The sequence below is a fragment of the Staurois parvus genome, unplaced genomic scaffold (assembly GCF_062004578.1).
Source record: "Staurois parvus isolate SC_StPar_1 unplaced genomic scaffold, SC_StPar_1.0 ptg000048l, whole genome shotgun sequence".
NCBI lineage: Eukaryota > Metazoa > Chordata > Amphibia > Anura > Ranidae > Staurois > Staurois parvus.
In genome coordinates, this window is record NW_028317844.1 from 6,279,920 (window position 1) to 6,298,455 (window position 18,536).

An 18,536-nucleotide genomic window follows, 5' to 3' on the forward strand; every position below is an offset into this window, starting at 1 on the left:
AATGGGAACTTATATGAAAGGATGACATTTCTTATAGCTCAAGGAACCCCTAGCAACCTCTGAAGGAACCCTAGGGTTCCATGGTTGAGAAACCCTGATCTAGCGGCTGAACTCCAGTGCTATAGATAAGTAATTTAATTATGAGAATTTAATTGCTTCATATTGCTATTGCATTTTTACTTTTATTTGCTCTTCCTGATAGGATATTTATTGCTACCATGTCATCAATCAAGTGTGTAATGCAGTCTGCGTGGACTTTAAAATACTGTGCCTACAGATTTTGCACCAGAAGGACAATCAGTCTCTTTTCTGGTTCACCTACTACTAATTGGAGCAAAGTTGTTTCAGATGCTGAGAAAATTGTGGGTTATCCAACTTCTTTCATGAGTCTCCGTTGTCTTTTGAGTGATGAATTGAACAATATAGCCATGCAAGTCAGAAAGCTGGTGGGAACAAAACATCCTTTACTGAATACTGCCAGGTACTGTATAGCTTTCCTGTATAAATTCAGAGTACACCTCTTGTCTCATGCACTCTAAAAAAAAGAAATATTGTGGTTATGCATGTTGTAATGTCTTCTTAGATGTATTTTGTTCTTCCACAGCAGCATTTCTATCCAGTAGATAAAAAAGTATTGACTGTGAAGTTTGTGACTATAATACATATGTAGCATTTGGTGTTCACTATGGATTCCAAAGAAACGTATGGTAAAATTGGTCATACAGCCTTTGTATAATGGTACATTTCAGTCAGACATGAACATTTGTAATTTATGTAGGCACAAGGGACACAACTTAACTGTGTATTGATGAAGGCAAGAAAGGTCCGATTGACTGGACTCTAAAAATTCCACTTTATTGAACAGGATAAAACCAATGTAGACATTGGAAATACAGTGGGGGACCACTGCTGGTCCCCATTGTTTTTCCACTGTCTGTGTTGGTTTTATTCTGCTCAATAAAGCAGAGTTTTTAGAGTGCAGCCGATAGGACCTTTCTTGCCTTCATCTGTGCAGTGCACGAGCTGGGCTGGCACCTATGGGAGGAGTTGTGCTTGGAGATCAGGGAGCTTCTCTACCTTGAGCAGTGGTAATGTATTGTAGTGAAGAACAAAAACAAAAGCGCACCAACCTTGCACATTACCTCAGTAAGCGAGCTCTGAAGAAGGGACCCCCCTTCGAAACGTGTCAACTTTACCCTGAGAGTCTCCCCTCTCGATGGGATTCGCACGTGTCTCCTATTTCAGTGCTTCGATTTTGAACAGGCTCAGACCCACCCACTGTGGCAAGCACCTCCACTACCACTTGCACTGTGGAGAAAACAATTAAACTGTTTCATTCTAAAACTTTTGAGCCAACTATAATCCAATGGGTTTGCTAATTTACCTTATTCGAGTCCCAGATGCTAAATTACTACTTTATTAAAAAAAATATAATAATAAAGTGGCAGCATTGGTGCTGGCTTACCTTATTGCAATGTACTGCTTGTTTCTCTCCCCACTGTGTAATCTTTGAGTAATCCAGGGTGCATTATATGAAGCATAGCTTGAATCCCTCTGACATCCGTTTCATAAGACCGATGGCTGCTATGCTCTGTATCCCTGTGGCCATCGGTCTTGTCTCTGCCCCGCAGTGCTTTTTTACAGTTAGCAGAGACATAATTACATAGTGGGTGGACTTGGGAGTGTGAGCTTCCCACTGTGTATAGCAGAAGCAGCCCTCAGCTCCAACTCCGCCCTCCACTTCTGTGCACACACTGCCTCTCTGGTTATACGGGCCATACACGGAGCGAATGAGTTGCGGAAAAGAAATTGTCTCGATTCCCTCATCAACACAGTAAGTGAAGGTGGGGGAATCGCTCCCGCCGAGCCATTGTGTTCTCCTGGCAAGGGGTTGAGGGGGGTTGAGGAAGCTGTCTCTGCCGGGAGAAGACAGTGATTCTTGCTAGCAGCTATACCAGCCACTAGCGACAATTGTATGTAAAATCCTGCAGGCTGGTTGTACGCAAGTTGATCGATCTGCCCATATATGGTTCTAATCTCAGCCGGTTCCTGCTGACCGGGATGAGATTCGAACCGTCTATGGCCAACCTTAGCAGATGTAGCTCTCAGTGTCAACTCTTCCCTCTGCTCCTCCAGTTCACTGCACATGCTGACTCATCTCTTGTATTTCCTCCTGCATCATGGGAAATGTAGTTCTGTTTCCATGCTCGGATGTGATGTACAGCATGAAAGAAATTTCTCCTCCCAGCGCCGGGAGCAAGCACTTGTTTCCTAATAAAAGATGTTTCTTGGGCTGAAACTTTTGAATTACAAGAAAAGTAAGGCACTATCATTTAAACTGTGTCAGCAGTTGAAGAGAATTTAGGGAGGGGATCTGTAATTGTGGAGATCCTGTACAGTTTTAAAGTAGAAATACAGTAAACAATGTTACAGTTTTGTTCACATAAATAGTTTTCCCCTTTCTTTGTTCATGTTTTCTTTCTTTGCTCTGTGCACATCCTGAGGACATTTTGTATGAATTTCCTTTGGATGTGTGTGCTCCAGTGTTAGTTTTACATCACATTTTTACTATGGTGACTACAATGGGACATGGGATTGCTTTGCAACTAGTAAGCATGCAGGAAAGGTTGACAATGCTGCAACTGAATTGAGAAAGCATTTTCACCCAAGGAATAAAAGTGCCAGTGGGATACACCTTGATGATAGAATTACTACATGTGGTTTAACTAAAAGCAGGAATATTGGAAAAAAAGTGCCATCAAGCCACCCAAGGCTGACAGGCAAATACTCTAGGAAACCATGTCTTTATGTGGGGCCATTCTTTGCCACATCCATGACCTGCCCTGCATCATATGGCAGGTAGCAGGGGGTGATTTAATGGCGGGAGGGACCTAGACTTTTTAAGTGTTTGAATTTCAGTCCATTTGTTTAGACCCACCAGTATAATTGAACCATACAGAAGCTTGTGAGTAGTAGCTGTGACAATGTGGGTCGTATGGAATCTACAGCTGGCAGATCTATGCACTAGACTAAAGCAATAGGGTGATTAGTAAATTTGCATTTTTTTTGTCTGGAACTGCCTTACAACAAACTAAAAATTTCATTGAACTTAACAAATCCTATAAATAGCTTAAAACATGGTGATGTGTTTGATTTTACCCATTATTTACAATTATTCCAACAATTGCGCTGTTTAAATATATTCATGAACTACAATAAATGTAGTACTGTGACCCATTGCTTTAGCCTTTCGGTTTGGTTAATGAATCAAATCGACATCAGATGACAGGTCCGTGTTACTATGGTGACAGAAATGTAGAATGGATTTTCTTTTCCTTTAAATTACAATGAATTTGTATCCCTTGCTACTTACACAGTGTGCTTGTTCGTGGCTTTCCAGACAATTAATCCCCTCAGAGTTTATACATTCAACTATGCTGTTCGCAGATCTCAACACCAGGAGCTTTAAGATTATGTGCAAACACCATAGTCCAAGTGGATGAACATGATTCCTGATGAAGCTGAATATAGGTGAACTTTATTCACTGTACATCAGTAAAATGTAGTTTGTTTATACTCTTACTTCCTTATTATGGAGATGATGTGATGGTTTGTTTCTAGGACATACAGTATCTAATTTGTAGTATAGAAATGCACCCGAGGCAAAGCTTTTCTTGGATTTCCCAGGTTTCATTTATAGGACAATCTGCATGTTGTGTCTTAATGGAAGCTTAAAGCTAAACTCCAGGATACCTTTAACAATGCTCCTGTTCCATTCTCCCCCCACCCATGCTCAGTCAATATAATATATATGTATTTATTAATGATAAATGTCTCATTCTGTTAAAATAATTCATTCTAAAAGTACTTGTGACTCAAACAGCTCTTTTACTACTTCCTGTCTCCAGATGAAGTGGGAGGGTACTGTATTATGCAGGTATTCTGTGTATGTGATGGGGTGGTGCTTAGGGGGTGGACAGGAGGTGGAGCTGTCAATTGATACAAAGAGCAGGGAGGGGGCAAGTGGAGCTGTCAATCAGCGCAAAAAGCAGTTTCCAGGGTAATTTTTGTAACAGAGAAAGAAACTAAGCAAAGGTAAATGGACTTAAAGCAGAACTATGCTTCACCTGAGCACCACAAATCAAAAATATTATTTCATTCATTTTTAATATTCAAAGCAAACTCCCCCATCCATCCATGTCTGCATGCTTTGTTTTGCGGAGACATCACTTTAAACCCCTCCAGCATTTCTGGCTGTGGCCATCGTGGGTAAGCGCAAATGATTTATGTCGAATTTAATGCCCAGAATCCATTTGGCCTTAGCTCAGGCATGTAGGCAGGAGGATGTGCTTAGCTGAGAAAACCCCTCCTCCCCTTCTGAAGACTCCTGGGATGTATAACATCATTATTCTAGACCTGGAAACAGGCAGTAACTATAGAAATGTACACTGCTCAAAAAAATTAAAGGAACACTTTGAAAACACATCAGATCTCAATGGGGAAAAATATAATGTGGATATCTATACTGATATGAGCTAGGTAATGTGTTAAGAATGTAAGGATACCCCATCGTTTATTGGAAATTAAAATTATCAACCTACAGAGGACTGAATTCAAAAACACCCCAAAACTCAAAGTGATAAAATGATGCAGCAGGCTAGTCCATTTTGCTGAAATTTCATTGCAGCCACTCAAAATGGTACTCAGTAGTTTGTATGGTCCCCACGTGCTTGTATGCATGCCTGCCTGACAACGTCGGGGCATGCTCCTAATGAGAAGACAGATGGTGTCTGTGCGTCCCTCCATGGATATGCCTCCCCAGACCATCACTGACCCACCTCCAAAACGGTCATGCTGAACAATGTTTCAGGCAGCATAACATTCTCCACGGACTCTCCAGACCCTTTCACGTTTGTCACATGTGCTCAGGGTGAACCTGCTCTCATCTGTGAAAAGCAGAAGGCGCCAGAGGTGGACCTGCTAATTCTGGGGTTCAATGGCAAATGCCAGTCAAGCTGTATGGTGCTGGGCAGTGAGCACAGGACCCACTAGAGGACGTCGAGCCTTCAGTCCACACTCATGAAGTCTGTTTCTGATTGGGCAGAGACAGTCACACCAAAGGGCCTGATGGAGGTCAATTTGTAGGGTTCTGGCTGTGCTCATCCTGCTCCTCTTTGCACAAAGGAGCAGATATTAGTCCTGCTGATGGGTTAAGGACCTTCTACGACCCTGTCCTGCTCTCCTAGAGTAACTGCCTGTCTCCTGGAATCTCCTCCATACTCTTGAGACTGTGCTGGGAGACACAGCAAACCATCTGGCAATGGAACGTATTGATGTGCCATCCTGGAGGAGTTGGACTGCCTGTGCAACCTCTGTAGGGTCCAGGTATCACCTCATGCTACCAGTAGTGACACCGACCCTAGCCAAATGCAAACTAGTGAAAAACAGAAGAAAAGATGAGTAGGGAAAAAAAATGTCAGTGGCCTCCACCTGTAAAACCATTCCTGTTTTCAGGGTCATCTCATTGTTGCCCATCTAGTGCACCTGTTGTTAATTTCATAACACCAAAGCAGCTGAAACTGATTAACAACCCCCTCTGCTACTTAACTGACCAGACCAATATCCCAGGAGTTTAATTGACTTGATGCTATACTCTGATTAAAAAGTGTTCCTTTAATTTTTTTGAGCAGTGTAAAAAAAAAGTTTAGAAAAAAGATAGCAGCATAGGTTTTAAAAATAGGCAATGCTGATTGAAAGAGTGAAGTTCCACTTTAATGCAACAAAAAGGAGTATTTGATGGTAAATAAAGGCATAAAACACAGGAGTGAAGGATCAGACAGTGCCAATATGCTGGCTGCCTGCTTGCTAACATCCAGTGTAGCTGTTTTGTTACAGTGGAAGTTAGCCGTCATATGGCTTTCTCAGCCCCACCATTGGCTAAGGTTTCCTGGGCTAGGAGCTGCTGAACCTGCTGCACATCAAGGTTTTTTATGTAATGTTATTTTTTTTTTAAATTCATAGTTACAGTGTGGAGATCCTCTTACCAACAAGAGCTGCAGGACTTGGTATCTCCTTCTACTGGACCTTTCTAAGAATATAGATGACTTTTAAATGTAGATTTTTCCTTTTGTTTGATATGCACAGTTCAGCCTTTTTCTGTTTTATTGTGTTTTATATTATTCTTCTTGCTGTGTTTTTAGAGATATTATATAATCCATTGTGAGGGTAATTTTTTTAGTTCTGTTCAAAGTCCTGTTCTTTATTGTTGCATGGACAGCCAAATGCAATGCAAACTCTGCCTCAATGTTTCTGTGGCTAATAGTACATTCATCTTTGGTCCACCTTATCAAATCTCTTTACCCATATGGCTGGAAGAGCAAAGAGAGGGAGAGTGGAGCTGTCAAATAGAACAAAAAGTAGGGTGGTGGCCAGAGAGAGGTAGGAAGCATGCCCATAGTTAGGTGCTAAAGGTTATTTTTTTTCTTTAAAATAACAAATAAATTTTACTTGCCTGTACTCTGTAATGGTTTTGCACAGAGCAGCCCTATCCTCCTGTTCTCAGGTCCCCTGCCTGCGCTTGTGGCCCTTCACACTTGCTGAGTGCCCCCAGTGGAAGCTGCTTGCTCTGGGGGCACTCGTGCTTGCTCTTGAGCCAGCTCTGTGTTTCTATGGGACCCAGAGAGCGTGGCTCAGTCCCATCCTGGCTTTCTCCTCACTGGCTGAGTACCGGGAGAGCTAAGGCTCCCGTGTACAGTGCTGGATGAAGATCGGGCTCAGGTAAGTATTAGAGGTGGCTGCAGGGGGAGCTGCACACTGAAGTTTGTTTAACTTCATGCATAGAAAGCATGAAGGTAAAAAAACCTTTACCCGTTACAAGCACTTTTAGGGAACCAGTAACCCAGCTATGCATACAGCAGCCATAAGTAACTAGTCCCCTGTACAGGAAAGCCTCTGGAGGAGGACTTTTATGGGGAATTAGATATAATGCCGTTAAAAGGTACATGGATCTAACTTTATTAAAAGATGTATGAAGGGTATTCAAGTCAAACCGGTACTTTTGAGTTTATATAATAAAAGAACAAATTTCAAGGGGTGGAAACTGCATTTATTTTTCCACATACTACTCTGCTACATTAATAAATATACTTATCCCACCGTTTAACTAATGCCTGGAAATCCTCGGCAATGAAAGATTTGTCAGTTGGCCTGAACTATCCTAGGACGACCTACTTCACTTTGTCATCATTGTGTTCATCGTTCACACAAGATCCAAGATCAGGCATTCCACATGCTGAATGTTCACAGGAATGACTGCTGTGGGCTGGGAACCACCATAGCCGGGATCGTCACTGATGGATATACAGCCATCTATGAAATGTTTACACCATTCAGATGTCTTACTGCAACTGAGCGTCTCATCACCATACTGTGCTTGATGTCTTCTGTAGATATCCGCAGGTTTAACGCCTTCATTCACAGATGGCCCTACGTCCATCAGTGACGATCCCGGTCGTGGAGGTTCCCAGCCCACAGCAGTCATTCCTGTGAACATTCAGCACGTGGAACGCCTGATCCTGGATAATCGATGCATAATCTGTCATGAAATTTCACAAGAGACGAATCTCTTTGTGTGAACGGTGAACACAATGATGACGCAGTGAAGCAGGCTGTCCTAGGATGGTTCAGGCGTACTGACAAATCTTTCTATGCTGACGCTTTCCAGGCATTAGTAAACACTGGGATAAGTGTATAAATGTAGCAGGGGAGTATGTTGAAAAATAAATGCAGTTTCTAGTCCTTGAAAATTGTTCTTTTATTATAAACTCAAAAGTCCTGGTTTGACTTGAACGCCCCATGTATACGCACTATTTGCCCATTTGCATGTATTTCCTCCAATTCAGATGTGTTGAAAGGCAAAAACATGTAGTGAATATGTGAATTTTCGTAACTTCAGTCTGCATACTACTTGTACATTTGTGGACATTTAAAAAAAACCTGTTGATAAGAGCCTTCTGTGCAAATGTGTAAAAATAATTGTAGGCTTTATTTCCATATTCCAGAAATACACACTATTTCTTCAAAAGAAGCATTGGAATAAAAAAGAAAAAGGTTGGGAATGACAGTTTCAGCAGCAACAGAGTCCTTTGATGGACAGCCAAGACTGGCTTCAGTGCATTGACAGCTGTGATAAGTGATTCTCATGTGATCTGTGTAAAGCAGTAGTCTCCAGCAGACTGGTTGACAGAGCATAGGCTGTGGGTGTTTGAGCAAGGTTTCACTCTCATCCGCTTCCATTACGCTCTGGTACTTGAGTAGCTGTACCGTTTGGAACAGTTCTTTGCAATCACTGTGGAACACATTTTGTAGTTTTTGACTGATATATTTTGCAGTAATAATTCCAAAAGCGTTTAACTATAAAAAGGACATCAAGCGATATTCATAAAGACATTAGTGGAGAAGCTAAGATTAACTATAATCTGTCACAGCTATTCCTTTGTGATAGAAGTAATGCAGTACTATTCCAATCCTTTCTCAGCAAACACTTGTATTTTGTGACTGAGCATTTCAAATTTATGATAGTCTTCAGTTCACTTTCTACTGAAAGAAAAAACCTAAATTGAGTATGCAATGCGTAATTTAGTGTATATTTTACTTGCCTCACCTGAAAGTCTTCTGTCATAAAGTGAATGTGTGGATTCATTTGTGATTCAATTTATAGCAGTGGTGGATTATAACATGGGCAACCCATACTGCTGGCTATTGCTCTGACTGTATGGGTTAACAGGAGCTGTTCACGCAGCATTTTATCTTGCAGGCAGTTGCCAGTTTCAAGTCTGGCAGGTAGAGTAGTGCAATGTGCGTTTTTTTTTGATTTTATTTAAAGTGTCACATTGTGCTACTTCATTCATATCTCCCCAAAGAAACAAGGTGCTTTACGCTGCAGTGTGATGACTTTCGGTGTCATGTTTGCATTTTTCTGCACTGCACAATGAATCACACCAGCATTGTGGTGCGACAGGGACACATAGAAAACGCTAGTTTTCTATGTGCCTTTGCGGAGACTGGAGTTTATCCAGTGCAAAAATATGACAATGAGCAAGTCCTAACAGCACTGAAATTCAGAACATTTTTAACATCTCCAACATATCCTTCTAAAATCTGGGACTCGAACAGTCCTGATCAAGAAAATTGTTCTGATTTTCCTGTTCAACAGAAGTCGATCGTTAGTGGCCACAAATGGCCTGCTGAACCGGATGATTTTCAAACCATCTATGTTCAGCTTTACCCTCCTTTTAATTTCCACTGATGTTTGTGATCAGGACAGTTAGGGAGACAGACAGCGATAAAAACATAATATAACATTGCATGTTAGTTGCCTTGACTGTAACTGTCACCACCCCTAAAAAGGAGAAAATTCATATACAGTGTTAAATTTGATTGCTGGCTGGTTGGAACTGTGCACATTGCTTTAAAAAGCTAGGTGTTGATTGTTTGGTTATTTCTTTCTTTCTTTTTTTTTTTTTTATACTTTTTAGATTGCTTGCTTTTTTTCAATGTTCTTGGCCAGATTTTTTATTTTACATCTAGAGTGTGTAAGCATATGGGGTAAACTGTTCTCGACAAGATTGAAAAAATTTACAGCTAATCAAAAACCTTACCTGTCGGTTTTATGACCTATTATAGGTGTAGCTTGACCTAAAAAGAATAAACCTATTCTTTGAAAATTGTTTTTTCCATGGCTTCTAGTTGATCCCCAGGCCACTTTCCATGTCTCCCTGGTTGCAGGTGCCTCTTTAGCTGGCTAGTTGTTAAGGAGACCTCTGTTTGTGTGCCCCAGGCCAGGACCTTAGCTTAATTGTATGCATCCATGCATCCATAGACAAACACAACTCCAGCAAGCCACAATCATGCTCCTTCCTCCCAGCAAGATGAATGACAGCTGCATTATCCTGTCTCACCCACCACCCTCAGCAACCCAGAAATTTAGAAAAAGGGGCACAGTGGGAGCTGGCAGCAGTGAAGAGAGGAAAAAGTAAGGATTTGAGGACCCAGAGAGGGGAGGGCTTACAAATGTACAGGGTATTTTTTTTCCTTGCTGTAAAAGATGCTTAAAAGAACTACTTGGAAGCTGAACGCCACGTAAATAGCCAAATACCAACATGAAATATCATGAAATATATACTTAAGCTGTTGTACCTGCCAAAGGATTTTTTTTTTTTATTCATTCCTGACTCCTACACAGCTCTGCCACACAAGCACAATCCTGACAACCTGATCTGTTTCTGCTGCAGTTTCACTTTAATTCATGAGTTACTGCCTTACGATCACCCTGTGACTAGTCAGTGAAATGAGAAGCAGCACATTAATAACCTCATCTTTCTGTTACTCTGCTTTTTCCTCCTGTCAACATGCTTCTTTCTCTGCAGCACACCCGATTGGCTCCTTGTTCTGCTTCTCCATCCTTTTCTTGGAGTTCAAATTTAGCAAGTCAAATTTAGGTACTTATGCTGTTTGCATTTAGAAAACTATATTTACTGATGTGTTAATATGTATTTTATATCCACCTGGAACTCAGCTTCAACTTCTTCAATACTGGACACTTGAACCTCCTTCCTGCCCAGGCCAATTTTCAGCTTTCATCGCTGTCACACTTTCAGTGAAAATAGCATGGTACTGCAACACTGTACCCTAGTGAAAGTTTTATCATTTTTCTCACACAAATAGAATTTTCTTTTGGTGGTATTTAATCACCACTGGGTTTTTAATTTTTTGCTAAATACAGGTGTACCTAGGTTTACGAATTTAATGCGTTCTGCGTGACTTTTCATATTGTGAAAACTTTGTAAACCGAAATGCGGTTTCCCATAGGAATGCATTGAAAATCAATTAATCCGTTCCGGAGGTCAGAAAAAAGTAAAAAAAAAAGTCTTTTATCTGTCCAAAACTCTTTATAAAGTGCACTTTAAACGAATAAATACTGTACAGGGACTTGATTAAACACAAATTCGTAAATGCATTGAAAACCAATTAATTCATTCCTGAGGTCAGAAAAAATTAAAAGAAAGTCTTACCTGTTCAAAACTCTTTATAAAGTGCACTTCAAAGGCATAGTACTGTACAGGGACATGATTAAAAAAAAATTGTAAATGCATTGAAAACCAATTAATCCGTTCGTATTGCAAAAAAAATTTGTAAACCGAGGCATTATTTTCAATGGATTTTCATTCGTAAACCAAAAATTACGTTAACTGAGGCATTCGTAAACCGAAGTATGCCTGTAAAGGAAAAATTGCTAAATATTAAAAACGTGTTTTTCTTTGTTTCTGTTATATAATTTTACAAATAAATAATCTTTCTTCATAAATTTAGGCCAAAATTTATTCTGCTACATTTCTTTGGTAAAAATTACCCAAATCAATGTATATTAATTAGGCTGTGTGAAAGTAATAGAGTCAGGACAGTACAAATATCCCACAAATTACTTCTTTTTGGAAAGTAGACAGCATGGGGAGTTTTTGAAGTTGTAATGACATCCCTATGGATGATACAGTGTTACTATGGTAACAAAGTATTGCTCTGGTCACAGTATGTAAAAAAAAAGTGTGTGTATATATATATGCGTGTGTGTGTGTGTATACAGTGCATCCAGAAAGCATTCACAGCACTTAACTTTTGTCACATTTTGTTATGTTACAGCCTTATTCCAAAATGGATTAAATTAATCTTTTCCCCCTCAACATTCTACAAACAATACCCCATAATGACAATGTGAAAGAAGTTCATTTTGAAATCTTTGCAAGTTATTAAAAATAAAAAAACTAAAAAACCACATGTACATAAGTATTCACAGTCTTTGCTCAATACTTTGTTGAAGCACCTTTAGCACCAATTACAGCCTCAAGTTGTTTTGAGTATGATGATACAAGCTTGGCACACCTATTTTTGGGCAGTATCTCCCATTCTTCTTTGCAGTACCTCTCAAGCTCCATCAGGTTGGATGGGGAGCGTCAGTGCACAGCCATTTTCAGATCTCTCCAGAGATGTTCAATCGGGTTCAAATCTGGGCTCTGGCTGGGCCACTCCAGGACATTCACAGAGTTGGCCCATAGCCACTCCTTTGTTATGTGAGCTGGGCTTGGCGGTTGCCAGGAGAACAGTAATTGCCCGACTGCATTGTTCCTAGTGTAAAGTTTGGTGGAGGGGGAATTGATTAAGGAGTCAATATATCAAGACATTTTGGACATCTTCATGCTCCCAACTTTGTGGGCACGGTTTGGAGATGGCCCCTTGCTGTTCCAACATGACTGTGCAGCGGCTAAATGTACCCGATTTGATTGTTGTACAAATAGCATGTCGGATTTTTGCATGTAAATATTGCAAGCTAGCAATAATTACTGTGTCCTCCTGGCAGTAACGGATTGTGGCCTTCCCCTGCCTGGAGAATATATCAGCTCTGCAGGTGGTATGAGAGGTGGTTTGGGAGGGTTGAGGGTGTCAGATTTACTACAAGAATACGGGCTGGGAGCAGAAATCTGAAAATGCCATGATTTTTACAGTGGGAAATCTGGGGACCTATGATTTAGCTAGTCAGAGAAGGGAGAACATTGCGCACTGCCTAGTCAATTAGCCAAGCTGCAGTCAGTATGGACTAGGGACCAGGGACCCCAAACATTTTACACTATTCAAGTAGGTATGCTCTCTTCAACATTTTGCATACAGTCAGAGCAGAGAGCGAACACTTAGTGCCAGCTTCTTAACCCTGGCTTGGTGCAGCAAAGGACAAACAAGCAAACTTAGCAGAAAATACTGTATCTCTTGCTTGTGCCCAAACTCCAGCTTACCTTCTCTTATGTCCATGCCAGTTCTGTTTTGTGATGATAAAGATGTCCGGATGGTTGCACTGTGAATTTAAAAATCACCTTTATTTGAAAACTCTGTATACAACAGAATAAAACCAGCCAAAAGGTACAACGGAGAGAAAGGTTACCGCGTTTTGTACTGTGCTCAGGTGGGTTGTGATTAAGCAATGAGCACTGCGCATAATGCATTAACTTTTCTCTCTCTGCTGTACCATTCAGGTTGCTTTATGCTGCTGTATTTGAAAATTTTCAAATACAGGTGGTTATTGTACTCAGGCAGCAGCCATCCGGATATCATTATCTTCATATGTATACAGCTGTGTGAGCTATGCTGGCACCTGATACGAGTTTGTGAGGGGCTAACAATAGTGGACCAACCGGGAGCAACTTTCTTTTGCTTTGTATTTATCTGACCACACTTCTGTTTTATGTTGTCTTCTTCCGCCCTGCTCCGATATAGTGCCTTTTTCAGCCTCTGTTTTCGGTCAATTGTGGTGCGTTCAGGTAGGTGGCTGATTACTGCGCCAATTGGATGAGTAGGCAACTGGAGACAGAGCAGCTGTAGCTTTAGTTGCCTCTTGAGTCCTTTCCTCTACTCATGCTGGATGGTGCTACACAGCATAAGACTGATTCCTTCCTGCTGTGCATCTACTGGTGTCAGTATATTTATGGACACTTATTCCCATCATGGGTATTCATGAAATTTTACAATTTGTCCATAAATTAACAGGCTGATAAAAGTGTTTTGTTATATCTGTTCGATAAGCTTGTAAGTTACTGTGCAATCTGCCTTTGTTGCACTAAAACCTCAGGCAATGTTATTAGCCTTGCCCAGTTCACCTATGTGGACTACAGAACTCCTCCCTGATATGTAAATGGACAGGTGTTATGCAGTCCAAATCAGGAGGAAGGAACCTAAGGCAACAGTTCTGCTCCTTTATAGAAACTGTACAGAGTAGGTGTTGTCACCCTAGGACAGGACATGTTTTACTTCACCAGATAAAGATGAAGGGAAAAAAATCCTTAAAAAATGAATGCAACCACCCTGTCTCAGCACTGGTAAGCTGCAACATATCATTTTTTTTGGTGTTAAAATATACTTTAATGTTGCTGGGTTTTTCATACTCAGACTGCAAATCTGCTCTCATGTTATTTTAATATGTCACTTTAGAGCTTGGATGCTTTTTGTTGCAAGCGTAAATGTGGCAGAGAAAAATACAGAGTTTATAACCTGTGCCGCGACAGACTTTATATTCTTTTGACCTGGGAAAGCCCTTACTGTATGACATGTAATTTCCTCCCTTGATTTCCAGCTCTAGGGCCTTGTTTCCAAAGTACTGCTCTGTTATGTCAATTACAGTTGTCCTTATGAGTTCAGGTTTTCATTTGCTACTGTAACTGCCCTGTTACTCTTGGTAACTTACACACTTAATTTTGTTTCCAGCAGTTGTACAACTCTGTACAGGATTTCATAGAAATTCAATGACCAGTACACTCAATAGCTACAAAATATATTGAAAACTCAATCAACATTTTAACAATACTAAAATCTCCTCCTCCAGAGGAAAAAGCACTAGCGCAATATTTATAAAGAGTTTGGTATTGTAGTCTCTGTACCTTCAATAGAAATGTACTGGGCATCATTCATTGTATTTGTAAAGAATATTTGGTGAAAAAAAAAATGGTCGCTGGCATTTACCAGCATCCATTCTTCAATGGGAAAATGTACTTACTATACCAATTGTTACATCTGCCTCAGACATTTTAAAATAAATTGTCTTGTCGACACACTGGTTCATCATGATCTATAGGTTACTCTTTAAATGAGAAAAGCCCTCCAGCAGCTCTCTTTGGGTGCAGGATCCTAAAAAGGGAACAAAAGCTCCCACCTTCTTTCTTCCCGACCAGAAATTCTGGCAATTGATTTTACGTTTGCTATAAAATCTAGGAAGGTTGCTCCTAGCACTGTAAAATCATTAATGTTGCTGGTACCTGGACAGTTAAATAACAAATATTACAATTGTATGTGTGCATTTTTTGTTACCTGCATGAAAGGTTACCTGATTAGGGGACTCCAGGATACCTAGAAAAAAAAAAAAGGTGAGGGGGCAAATTGAATGTGAATGTCACTAGGGAATGTTGGCAAATTAGTAGATTGTGATTCACTTATTGCCCCTTATTGTTTTTTAATGAATTATTGGACAAGCTTTTGTAAGCATGCTCATTTTTGCAATTTGTAGGATGTAAGGATATAGAACAGACCTCTTTTGGAGTGATTTTTTTCTGAGAAAGGTTGGGCACAACTACCATCCTAATAGAAAACCATTTAGAACAGGGGCTCTTTAAAGAAATAGTTTAGTAGCTGTTATATTTTGAGTTCAAATCTTTATATAGCACGCTAAAAAACTAACTTCTGTAGGACATACAGTAGCCAAGGTACAGTATTTGATGACAGCATATTCTGTCAGTTATTTCTTACAATGGCATAATAATATTGGTAAGATTTTTACAATATAAATTAGTTGTCAAAAACTGGGTTATTGCACAGAGAGGTTTTTCGATCTTGAAATTGTAATAATTGAAATTTAAGAAATAAAATGAAATTTAAGAAATAAAATGAAATTTAAAAAATAAAAGAAATTGTAATAATAAGAAATTTACCCCAAAAAATAATCCTAAAGCTTTCCTACAAAGATTACTCTTAACCTAACCCCTAAATATTGCCTTTAAATCTAACCCCATTCTAAACCTATCCCTTAAATGGTATCTGTTCCTTAAAGATAACTTTAGGGCACCGTGCGCAAACACTGCCAGAACTGAACAGATTTTTGTTGGACAAGATGAGGTCACAGCACTGGAAAGGAGAAAAGCAAGCAGCTGTAGAGGGGGTGGTAGCACATTGTAGCTTAGGGAGATGGGAAGTTGCATAGAAATAACTTTATATTATCTAATAGGTAAAGCTACTGTTTAAATTTAAGCAAACCCTGAAAGCTGATTTCAGGCATTTTGACACCCCCACCCTTTTCTGAAGTTTCTCCTTGCTAGTTCAGTGATGATGTGGGTCCTTCCTTGTCTCCAGTGGTGGGCAGTCCTTACCTCAACATAGAACAGCTCTTGTGTAATGACATGTACGTGTCAATCTGCACTGCAGTACTGTGAGCCTAGGCTGGCATGATATCGCATCCCTTGAGGGGTGGGTCCATGATGGCCTGGGCTTATAGTAAGTCGGTTGAATGATGTTGGCTGATTATCTAGTGGTGGAATTTCTGCGGAGGACAGTGCCAGACTGAAAGTGAGTATTTTAGCCAAAGCTGACATTTATAGTTTAACTTTTACTGGGCTACTATTTTTTCTGGTAGAGTTCTGTTTTAACTTACTGTAAATTAGAATTTGAGTCAAAACCTAACTACTCTTAAAAATGCTCCCTCCCGACTTCTATTCTTACTACAAATTTTAAAAGTTTTGCACTGACTCTTTAATACAGGTGATCAAAGGATCAAGGAAAACTAATAATCGGCAAAACGACTAACAATTATATAAGGGAACCCAGTTAAAGGAGAAGTACAGCCAAAGCTCTTTTGGCTGAAGCCTGCTGGCGGCTGATGTCCAGGCTGAGGAAAGATCCTGACTTCAAAGTCGGGATTCACCCCAGAGTCTGGAGTGGCTCCTGTCTCAGCCTCTCAGCGAGGTGCTGATAGCCTGAGCCACCCACTCCCTCCCCCTCAACAGCCCAGTGCTCCAGTGAGTGCGAGGTGGGGGGGGGGTAAGGAACAGAAAGCAGTGACTGAGAGCGAGTGGCTGTGAGAATAGCAGTCATGTGATCGCTGAGTTCTCACACTTAGAGCCAGCGGGGGACAGATACAGCATCAGACTGATGCTGCATCCACCTAGGTAAGTATAAGTGGGAGGGAAAAAAAAGTCCACACTTCTCTTTGAAGTGATTCCCAGCAAAGTTAAAATAAATGCCCATAATATTCCAAATGTGATCTTCCACATGCAATCCTATTGATCTACCTCGCTCTTGTGCTGCACCACAGTGTAATAACACACCAAATCACTTACCAGATAGTTAGACCTCAGAAATAAGGAGGTCTAACAGTGCTTGATATACACCAAGGACACAGATGGATACAAAACAGGGACTTTTCCACCACTGTTTTCCCAACCAGAATTACTCTAGAGCACATTTGACATAACTAGGAAGAACACAGGAACTCATAGTGCAATATTGTATGAACCCAATTTATTTAACTAAAGAGAGGTACTTACAAAAGTTTTAGACAAAAATGACATGAAACAGAACTCTGCTTGGCTGAGTGGGCATCATGATGTCAGCACTAGCTCAATCCAACATGTTTCATCACTGTGCTGTCAGTAAAACTCCTGTGAGGAAGGGAGGGGGGGGGGTGGCATGGCTTGCCAGTGCTGTGTGTGTCTATGGACATACACAGCCCTGATCAGGAGCACACCCACACAGGTGTCCCAAAGCAGAGGGCTTGCTAAGGGGGCACCCGGAGGAAGAAGGTTTGGGACGCTCTAGTGGGTGGACCACCAAAGAGGAGGTAAGGGACCGCTCTGTTCAATTATCATTGAACACAGCAGAGAAGTATAATCTCTTTTTTATTGTAATTAAAAAAACACCTTTAATATCTGTAGTTTTATTTAAGTCATTATGTAGACTTTATGGCAGTTTATGTTCAGCAAACATTCAGTCACTGTCATTTAAAACACATGTATCTGGAGGAGCCACCTGCTCGGTGGGTGCTATACTCACTGCTTTATAAATATACCTGTTTGTGTACCTGCTAGATTTTATATCCCTCTACTAGTGGTACTGGCCTGTCTAGTTGCATACTGTATAGTTATATAATTGGTAAGGTTGAGTAAAGATACCAGTCCATCCAGTGCAACCTGTGTGTGTTTTTATGTCATTTCCCATAACCCATATATTGCTTTTGCTAAGATGCCCATCTAAAAGTTTTTTAAATTTTGACACTCCCTGCTGATACCACCAATTGTGGAAGGGAGTTCCACGTCCTTACCGCTCTAACAGTAAAGCAATTCAAGATTAAACCTCTTCTTGTCCAACTTCTTTGAGTGGCTGTGTGTCTTCTTAAGAAATCTAAGATTGAATATTATTATTATTGTACAGGATTTATATAGCGCCAACAGTTTGCTCAGCGCTTTACAATATAAATAGTTTATCCCCTATGCTAGAATCACTATTTAGATATTTGTATATTGTGACCATATCTCCTTTTAAGCGTCTCTTCTAAAGGGAAAATAAGTTTAAAGTATTACTAAACCCAGGACCCTGCATTCATTATATCTGGTCTCCCACAGTACACACAATATGGAAGTGCAAATATTTTAGTAAATATAAACTGCTAAATACCTTTTCTCATTAGCTGTTAGAGCAGTCTTGTGACTTCTATCTGTGCCCAGCCCACCAGTAGCTAAAGCTTGTAGGAGGAGTTTTCTTTCTGCTCTAGAAGGATGGAAATTCCCTGACCTCTGTCTGGACAGTGCTGATTGGCCCTGTGTTAATCACATGCACTCTCCCAAGAAAAAAAAAAACCCTCTAGCAGTACACACCAAACTGAGCATGTGCATACCTACGGTTCAGTCTGGAGATAAGAGGTGGTCACTTGAAAAAGGGGAGGAACAGAGAAGAAA

At 40.4% G+C, this 18,536-nt stretch overlaps 1 protein-coding gene across 2 annotated transcripts in view; it reads left to right on the forward strand.

Moving 5' to 3' along the window:
* PDSS2 (decaprenyl diphosphate synthase subunit 2) overlaps window positions 1–18,536 on the forward strand; it is a 235,444-nt gene that overhangs the window by 8,946 nt on the left and 207,962 nt on the right. For both annotated transcript variants that reach the window (XM_089664931.1, XM_089664937.1), the window contains exon 2: window positions 203–481. In XM_089664931.1, the coding sequence (XP_089521057.1) occupies window positions 219–481 (263 nt within the window). In that variant the 5' untranslated portion in view covers window positions 203–218. The remainder of the gene's footprint in view (window positions 1–202; window positions 482–18,536) is intronic.